This window comes from Nanorana parkeri, unplaced genomic scaffold, assembly GCF_000935625.1.
Source record: "Nanorana parkeri isolate BGI_ZX_2015 unplaced genomic scaffold, ASM93562v1 scaffold1028, whole genome shotgun sequence".
Lineage (NCBI taxonomy): Eukaryota > Metazoa > Chordata > Amphibia > Anura > Dicroglossidae > Nanorana > Nanorana parkeri.
The window spans coordinates 538,955-548,137 of NW_017307296.1; the positions used below are offsets into that span (position 1 = coordinate 538,955).

Below are 9,183 nucleotides of genomic sequence, written 5' to 3' on the forward strand. Positions count from 1 at the left end.
GAGGGAATTTTAAACCCATTTCAAGCGGGTTTTTTTTTTTTTTTTTAACTTCTTGCCTATATCTACTGCTTGCTAGCAGTAGATATAGGCAAAAAAAACCGGAGGGTTTAGAACCCCTTTAAAAGAGAACTATAGCCAAACCCTTTTTTTCTGCTTTAGTCCTCTTTTGGGTCAAATTTTCGATTGTTTACTAATGTTCTCCTGTGCCCCAAAGTCAGCATATAGCAGGCTACTGCCCGCTATATGCTGACTGTGCAGATCCGCGTTGTAGCCTGGAAAGATCCTGACAATATTGTCGGAAACCATCCCGCTGTCTGATTGACAGTTGGCTCTGCCTCTCTAGAGCCAGAGCCAGCTGTGCCCGCCCCTTCCCCTCTCTGTCTCTCCAGTGAGCACTGGAGGAACAGAGAGGGGAGGGTGGAATCCCTGTGGGGAGTGGTGAGTGACGGTCACACCGCTCTCTGCAGGGAGAAGCCGTGAGCTTAGTGATCAGCGCTTTGTGATCACTTAGTCCTCAGACTGGTGAACATACGTTTACTGATCTATCCACTGACTGGGACCCAATGCCCCCCTATGTGATAGCAATTTAGTAAAGGAAAAAAAAAAGATGAAATAAAATAAACCTAAAAATAAAAAAATTATATCAAATAACAATAAAAAAATGTTTTCTTTAAAAAGTCCCCTGCCACCATGAGTGCACACATATTAATGTAAACACGCGTTGGGTGCTCCTACATACGGAAAAGCGATCGTGCTACACATGTTAGTTATCGCCGCATTCACCAGAGTGAGGCCCCATTCACACCTAGGCGTATTGTAGTATGCGCGTCTGTCGCGCGACTGTCACGCGGTTTTTTACCGCGATTCGCGGTAAAAAAAGTCACGCGACCGTCGCGCGATTCCAAAGGCTACTTGGCTGTATCCCAATGGAAAACGCCCTACAAAACGGCCCAAAGTAGTCCCGGGACCTTTTCAGGCGTGGGCCGTTTTGTAGGGCGTTAGGGACGGGCGGAAATACGCCTAGGTGGGAACGAGGGCATTGACTACAATGCTATTTATTTTTTTGACCGTTTTGTAGCGCGTTCGTCGAGCGTAGGACACGCTACAAAACGGTCAGGTGTGAACGCAGCCTAAGAGCAACAATTCTAGAGCCGATATTCACAGATATCTATAAACTGATGACCTGCACAGGCTTTTAAAGCGTCACCTATGGACAATTTGGGCTACCGTATTATGTCGCCGTTTCACAGACGCACGCACATTTTTAACCTCGGCATGTTGGGTATCTATTTACTCGTCGTAACCTCATCTTTTATATTTTACAAAAAAAAAGGATATATTGTGTTTTTGGGCACTAAAATTAACTTTTCATTTTTGGGTTTGGTAAAGAGTTGAGGTAAAATTGTGAGACGTAAAAATTGGCAATTGCCAGCGTTTTATTCTACAGGGTCTTTGCTTTCCGGAAATATATACAGGCAGTCCCCAAGTTACAAACATCTGACTTGCATACGACCCCTACTATTACTGTACAGCAGGGGGTCCCAGGCTACAGCCAAAGTGTACCGCGCAGCATTTCAGTCGTTGTAATGCTACCGCGCTCGTGCCGATGAGGAGTGCCCGCCTTTTTGGGTCCAGTTCGTAGTACTGCATGTACATTACAGGAAGTTCGCTTTTGAAGGACGTACAGACAAGGGGATGCCCGCCTCTTCTTCCGGGTCACTGTCAGCTTTTTACTGCTGTCTGTATGCTCATTAGAAAGATTTAATCTCACTTCCTGTCCTTGAGACAACAGGAAGTGAGAGGACATCTACCTCTAGGAAGGGAAATTCACTACTGTAAGAGTTATCATGAGAAAAAGGAGTGTCCACTGAAGCTTTTATAACCAATCCTTGTTTCCACGACAACCCAAACTTTTCAAAATCCAATTGTGACCGGGACAGAAAATGAGGTGAAATCTTCTGAACAGGGGCACAGACAGCAAAACAAACGTTACAGGGGGTTAACCCTTCCCTATGCTATCCTAAACTTAAAGAAAACAAAATTGTCTGGAGTTACACTTAAATTTTTTTTACCTGTTCCAACTTGTATACAAATTCAACTTAAAGGAGAACTATGAGGTGAGTGATTTCCACTCACCTCATAGTTCTAGCTGACCTGTGACAATGAGACTGTCACAGGTCCGCTCAGTAGATCGGGAGGTGAGCGAACACATACCGGCGTTCGCTCACCTCTCGATCCTGTCACGGCTCTCTGCCGTGACAGGGGAGGGGATGGATTCCCCCCTCCCCACTCCGATCCTCCAGCGCTGACTGGCGGAACGGGGGAGGGGGCGGGTACAGCTGGCTCTGCCTCTAGATAGCAGAGCCAGCTGTCACTCACACAGCTGGGCGGATCCAGACATCGATGTCGGGATCCACTCCGGCTGCGGCGTCTCAGTATACCGCGAGCTGCAGCTCGCGGTATACGGAGCTTAGGGTGACGTGAGGACGCTAGTTTGTGTCCTCCCGTTACCCTAAGGAGAACTATGGGGAAAAACACTGACCCCATAGTTCTCCTTTAGGAACAAACCTACAAACCCGATCTTGTTCCTAATGTTTGGGGGTTTTATGTAAATTTCAGGCCTAAAAATGTGGATTATATCAGGGCCCTGGCAATGAAAGGGTTAAATGAGTTTTTGTTTCCCCCGGAGTTCAGCTTTAATACTCAAACTTGACCTGCCAGTTAAAAGCCGTAGAAGCAGTTGCTATAAATGACATGCGATCAGTTCTTGATGAAGTGTAATTGTGTCCTTTCTGTAGGTACCTGGAGCTTTCGGGGAAGGTGAAGTTGGGAGGGGGCGAGAACGCCATCTTGCGCCATACCCAGAGGAACAAAAAGCTGCTGGTGCGGGAGAGGTTGAAACTGCTTTTGGACGATGAAAACTTCCTTGAACTGTCTCCGTTGGGGGGTCTTGGTCTACCGTACGGTGATGTGCCTTCTGCCGGCTGCCTTACTGGTACAGTTAGTCCTTAAGGACCTATAGTGGGAAACCGGGGACAGATATCTGTGCTCGTGCTCGAATCTTTGTTACTGTGTGTGGTCAGCGCTCAGCTCAGAATGGCTGGGTAGATCTTACACATGTGTGATTTATTTAATTCCCAATGCGTCCGAATTTTGTATCCCGTCCGAATTTCGTTCCAAAACTAAACTGAATCTGACATGTGCCTTTTCTGGCCAATCGGATGTGTTTTTCAGTTTAATGCACCTGAATGGGTCTGAAAACAAATTTTTGTTACGGCAACATGGGAGCCATCTGATTGGCCAGAAAAGTAATATGCCGTAATGAAAATTCGTGTTCAGCATTTACATATAATACTAAAGCTGAGGCTCCCAGACCCAAATGGCATTCTGGAGCTCCCAAATGCGATTTTGAAATTCGGATACTGAATGCCGTTCGGGTCTGGGAGCCTCAGCTTTAGCATTAATATCTGTAGATGGTTTTCTGGGGTATTCACAACGAATATTCCTAAGCTCATCCGAAAACTAACGAAAATTTGGATTTCGTCCAAACCCGAACCGAATTGAATTTCAAATCTGAATCCCGAAATATCCGAACTGAATAGAGGTGCACCAAAATGGAAATGTTAAAACGGAAATAAAAAAGTTGTCAGGCCGAAACTGATACCGAAAATGTTTTTTATTTAAATTTTTTTTTACATTTTAAATATTTGTATTTATTCATTTTTTATTAAATATTTTTAACTTTACTTTTAGGGGCTTCGGGGAAATATTGGGGGTTTAGACCACTGATATTTCCCTTTTTTAAAATAGAAAAAGAGATTGAGGACAGAAAGTCCTCAATCTCTTTTTCTGTGTCCCCCGTTATCAATGAACAGGAATCCTTTATACTGAGTGTTCCTGATCATTCATAACATGAAGACAGAGTATGTTTACTATAACTACAACTATGAATGGACAGGAGGAGATGTAGATCACTTCCCAGTCATTCATAATTGAGGATATAGTAACCATACTCTGTCCTCAATTATCTACAAACACTCAGCGATCACTGATCACTGACTGCTTGTACCCGCTCTCCTCTCTGACACGCTGTCACAGGAGGCTGAGCGAGCGGTGTAGGGAGGAGAGCTCAGCCTCCTGTGACAGTGCTGGTTGTCTCCGCCCACACACCGCTCTGCCGGACTGTGATAGGCGGCTGAGCAGTGTGGGAGGAGACACCGGCTGCTCACAGCGCTCTCCTCCCGCAGCGCTCGGCCGCCTGTCACAATTTCTCTCCTCCCCACTGGGACACAGAGCAGCACTCAGCGGGGAGGAAAGAAAGCAGGGATGCGCCGATGTATCAGCAGGAAAACGGCACTTTCGGAATTATGCCAAAAGTGCCATTTTCGGCTGATATGTTTTGGCGGCCGATATATCGGTGCATCCCTAGTACTGAACCAAATTTTTACGCAACTTGCATGTCTAGTAGATCTAAACTCAGCTTCTGCAATCCAAAGGATCTCCCAATTATTCTTGGCTCAACAGGGAACACAGTAGATATAGGACATGAAGTGCCACACCAATTAATATAGTCCACATACGGCTTTTTTCTGTTCGGGTCAGGGAGTCATTCAAGTAGAGTGGCCAACGCGTTTCAAGGATCCAAAACACACCCCCTTCATCAGTGCTTAATGAGAGAAATCATATATGTGGACTACAATCCCTGCCAAACCAGCTGCTGACAAGCCTGACAAACTCCCACCACAGCTCAATACAACTTTCAAACTGCAGGGACTGTAGTCCACATACATGATCTCTCTCATTAAGCCCTGAAGAAGGGGGTCTGTTTTGGACCCCCGAAACGCATTGGTTACTCTACTTAAATGCCCCCCTGACCCTAATGGAATAAAGTTGTATCTGGACTATTTTAGTCGAGGTGGCACTTCAAGTCCTACACCTACTGGGCTTAGCCAGAAGTTCATTAAAATATCGACTTGTTGTCGTTGAGCCAGGTGGTGCCAGTAGGCCCTCCCACAGATATAATTTTGGCTGATTTAGCAGGCAGTGCCTGGAATTTGATCCGTGTATGGCCAGCTTTTAGTATTTGTGCTTCTCTATGCAATGCAGGTAGATCATGGCTGGTGGGAGGGGCAGGCCGATTTCATTGAAAGTAAATCGGAGTGCAGTGTTTGTCCTTGAGCGGTGCTGCACTGCATTCTCATTGAATTGCTCACTTGCTGCGCCCCCTGCTGGCGATCCCCGGAAAGGAAGCGTCTGCTCGTGCACTGACTATGTGTACAAACCCTCAGACACACGTCTTATATATCATTTACATTGTCTGTTGCAGGTGTCGGGAGGGTCTGTGGTATTTGGTGCATGTTTATCGCTAATGACGCCACAGTAAAAGGAGGAACTGCCTTCCCGATCTCCGTGAAGAAGCAGCTGAGGGCCCAGGAGATCGCCATGCAGAACAGGCTGCCCACTGTGTACCTGGTGGATAGCGGAGGGGCCTTTCTGCCTCTGCAGGTACCTTCTGTGCTGCCCCTGTGTTGTTTGGGCTTCTGTCAGCACTGGTGGTGATTATCTTAACTGTTCTTCTTTTGTTTCTCCAGGCTCAGCTGTTCCCCGACAAGGAGCACGGCGGAAGGACGTTTTATAACGAAGCCATCATGTCAGCTCTGAGAATCCCCCAGGTACAGCAACAGATAGGACATGTAGGAGCCATGTTGTAGGGCTAGACTTTGCATTTGATACAGGCTACGTTATGACTGCGTCCTCACTGGGAAGATTCACCCTCTCTTGTAATGATATGTGAGCACCGCTCAGTCCTGGGGTACTGTGAGCCCAACCCGCATGATGATGTGCCCCCCAGGCTTGTAAACAACAGGTTGGGCTCAGAGGCAGTGGGCAGAATGACGCCAGGAATTACAAGAAACAAACAAAAATATATTTTAAAAAATACACTAAAACCTTCATCATCATAAAGAACTTCTGTGTTTATTGGAACAGGTGGCGGTAGTGTGCGGATCATGTACAGCAGGCGGAGCGTACATTCCCACCATGGCAGAGGAGACCATCATGGTGGACAGGATTGGGACTATATTTTTAGCGGGACCCCCACTTGTTAAGGCTGCCACCGGGGAGGACGTATCGGCTGAAGAACTTGGCGGAGCCAAACTTCACTCCAGGTAACACAGCCGAGGATGTATTGGAGGAGCTGGCTGACTTTGCATCACAGTCTGTAACTGGCTTCTTGTATGTCTTGGATGCTCTGTGCTATAATTCCCAGCTCTGTTCCTGTTCATCGGGCAGATTTGGGGTGCTCTTGCTCACCTTTGTGTGTTCCAGCTCCTCCTCTTATGTACCCGATAATATAAAGTTAATAAATAATACAGCAGGTATGGTGGAAGCCTTTCATAATGGGCACAGTGGGTGTGCGACCCGGGAACTCAGCACAGGGATGGTGGGAGCCTTTCATAATGGGCAGCGTGGGTGTGCGACCCGGGAACTCAGCACAGGGATGGTGGGACCCCCTCATAATGGGCACAGTGGGTGTGCAAACCCCGTAACTCAGCACAGGGGTGGTGGGAGCCTTTCATAATGGGCACAGTGGGTGTGCGACCCGGGAACTCAGCACAGGGATGGTGGGAGCCTTTCATAATGGGCAGCGTGGGTGTGCGACCCGGGAACTCAGCACAGGGATGGTGGGAGACCTCATAATGGGTACAGCGGGTGTACAGACCCAGGAACTCAGCGCAGGGATGGTGGAAACCCTCATAATGGGCACAGCGGTTGTGTAGACCCGGGAACCCAGCACAGGGATGGTGGAACGCCTCATAATGGGTACAGCGGGTGTACAGACCCAGGAACTCAGCGCAGGGATGGTGGAAACCCTCATAATGGGCACAACTGTTGTGTAGACCCGGGAACTCAGCACAGGGATGGTGGGAGACCTCATAATGGGTACAGCGGGTGTACAGACCCGGGAACTCAGCGTAGGGATGGTGGAAACCCTCATAATGGGCACAGCGTTTGTGTAGACCCGGGAACTCAGCGCAGGGATCTCACCAATAAAGTATCTAAGAGATTAAATAATTGTCAGTTTGTTTACAGCTATGAAGCGCTTCTCATTGGTCAGTGCGTTTGGGTTCTGCGTCAGGTGTTCATGCTGACCAATGAGTGCTCGCCATTTGCCAGTGGATTTTAAAATATTGAGCACAGAGCTGCACTGCTGTGTACGGCTCCTACACTGGCAGCAGCGGAGGGGAAGGAGCGTTTGCTGATAGTTAAGAGCAGCGGGAGAGGGGGCAGAGTGGTGGGAGTAATATCATTTTCCCAAATTCGCCTGGGAAAGTGGGAATACCCTTTAAGGCCTGGTTCACAGCAAGTACACAGTACATGTGATCACGTACACACAGTGAACCCTCCTGGCTGGAAGGACATGCTGCAAATTTTTGTTCCCAGTGGTTAAGTGTATGTAGGTGACCCAGGTTCTGTGTACACCAATAACGGTAACCAGTATTCCATCTTGAGCGTTGTCTCCATTCTTTGCCTAGAGTCAGCGGTTGTGTCGATCATTTTGCAGCTACAGAACCCGAAGCCTACAGCTGCGCCCGACTCATCATTTCTACCCTGAACTTTGACCCGCCACCCGATGGCGCCAACGTGTTTGAAGATCCTCTTTATGACACTCGTGAGTTAGCGGGGCTCGCACCAAGAGATTACAGCTGCACTCTGGACATAAAACTGGTGAGTGTATCAGATATTAGTAATACAATATGGGGAAATGTATCAAGAATGTACATTCAAAGGGCACAAGAAAGGTAGATTGAAAAGCAGAGACGAATTGGCTTGCAGCTTCTGTTCTAGGCCTCCCTCTAGTGGTTATAAATAGAATTGCACCAGATTAAAACATGACCAGCTTTTACCAGTGGAGAGGTTGAAGCTTACTGGGGTATTGTGCTTCCCTTGTGTCTGTTTTCTGAGTCTCGGGTTCATTTTGTGGCACAGAAATGACAAAAATCCATATACACTTATGTTTGTTTTAACTTTCATTACAAACTCAGTATATTAAGGTAGACATAATGCACCAAGTGCAACGTTGCGGAGTTTTGCTGTACGTTTTCTTGTTTAAATGGTGGATTCAATATATTTAAAGTGTTTCTCATTTGTTTGTTTTTTTCATTTAGTTTCAGCATGAATACCTGGCCCTAGTCATAGCCATTCTGTATCACAAAGCAAAGCCTTCTTATATACCCACCCCCAGTACAAATCAGGACAGATATCACCCCATATATAATTTTAGCTCTGTTTTCGCATCACAAAACAACAGGCTCACTTTAACGCTTCCCTCCTAAGCAGCACATACTCTTTCTATGCTCCCCTGCTGCTCCATTTAGCTGCCAGGAGCAAAAAAAGTACCCAACACTTCCAGGTATTGAAGTGCATGTAACTCATTCCATGTGACATTGCTGGGCCAATCACCAAGCACCAGTTCTGTCTATAGCCTTGTGTAATGTTGGACTTGAGCATCTTACAGATGGGGGTTTCACCTACTCCTAGCATTCAGACCGAACAGTGGTTGAGTGCAAGGACAGTATGTGTTGTTGGGGAAGGGAAGGGGATGACTTAGGCAAAGTACTGATTTACTTTAGGACTGGGGAAGCAAAGGGAAATCTCCCCAATAGGTGCACAAAGAGCAATAAAAACTTGACAGAAGATGTAATGCTTTACTAATCTACTAAAAAAAAGTTTTATTTTATTTTTTTATAGCTATCTCTGTCCCTGATGTCTCCTCACTTTCTGTCCCAGTGACACCTTGTGTGTCCGTTTGTGATGTCCAGATAGTCCGGTGTGTCTAGTAGGACAGGAAGTGAGGGGAAATCACCCCAGCTACAACACAGACAGTAATAAAAACCTAACAAAGGCTTTAACCCTACTCTTTACAGTATAAAAAAGGGGAAGGCAGAGGACTATGCAAGTTTCAACTCTGAGAAAGTGGGTGCAGTGGGGGGCCAGGGGCTAAAACTAGATGCAGCTTTTATGCGAGGAGATATGTGTGTAGGTTTCGTCTTAAAAATGTCCATATGTATGATGCTTAAGACATAGGATTGTAAGCCCCTAGGGAGCAAGGGTTGATGCAAATTACCTGTGTTGTGTGATATATTGTCCTTTTATACATAGAAGGACGGTATATAATACTCC

The 9,183-nt window shown here is 46.7% G+C and overlaps 1 protein-coding gene across 1 annotated transcript in view; it reads left to right on the forward strand.

Moving 5' to 3' along the window:
• The window catches only part of LOC108795951 (methylcrotonoyl-CoA carboxylase beta chain, mitochondrial-like), a 20,158-nt gene that overhangs the window by 4,058 nt on the left and 6,917 nt on the right, over positions 1 to 9,183 (forward strand). The window contains exons 2-6 of the mRNA XM_018567305.1: positions 2,799 to 2,995; positions 5,327 to 5,505; positions 5,592 to 5,672; positions 5,989 to 6,167; positions 7,536 to 7,728. Of these exons, the coding sequence (XP_018422807.1) occupies positions 2,799 to 2,995; positions 5,327 to 5,505; positions 5,592 to 5,672; positions 5,989 to 6,167; positions 7,536 to 7,728 (829 nt within the window). The remainder of the gene's footprint in view (positions 1 to 2,798; positions 2,996 to 5,326; positions 5,506 to 5,591; positions 5,673 to 5,988; positions 6,168 to 7,535; positions 7,729 to 9,183) is intronic.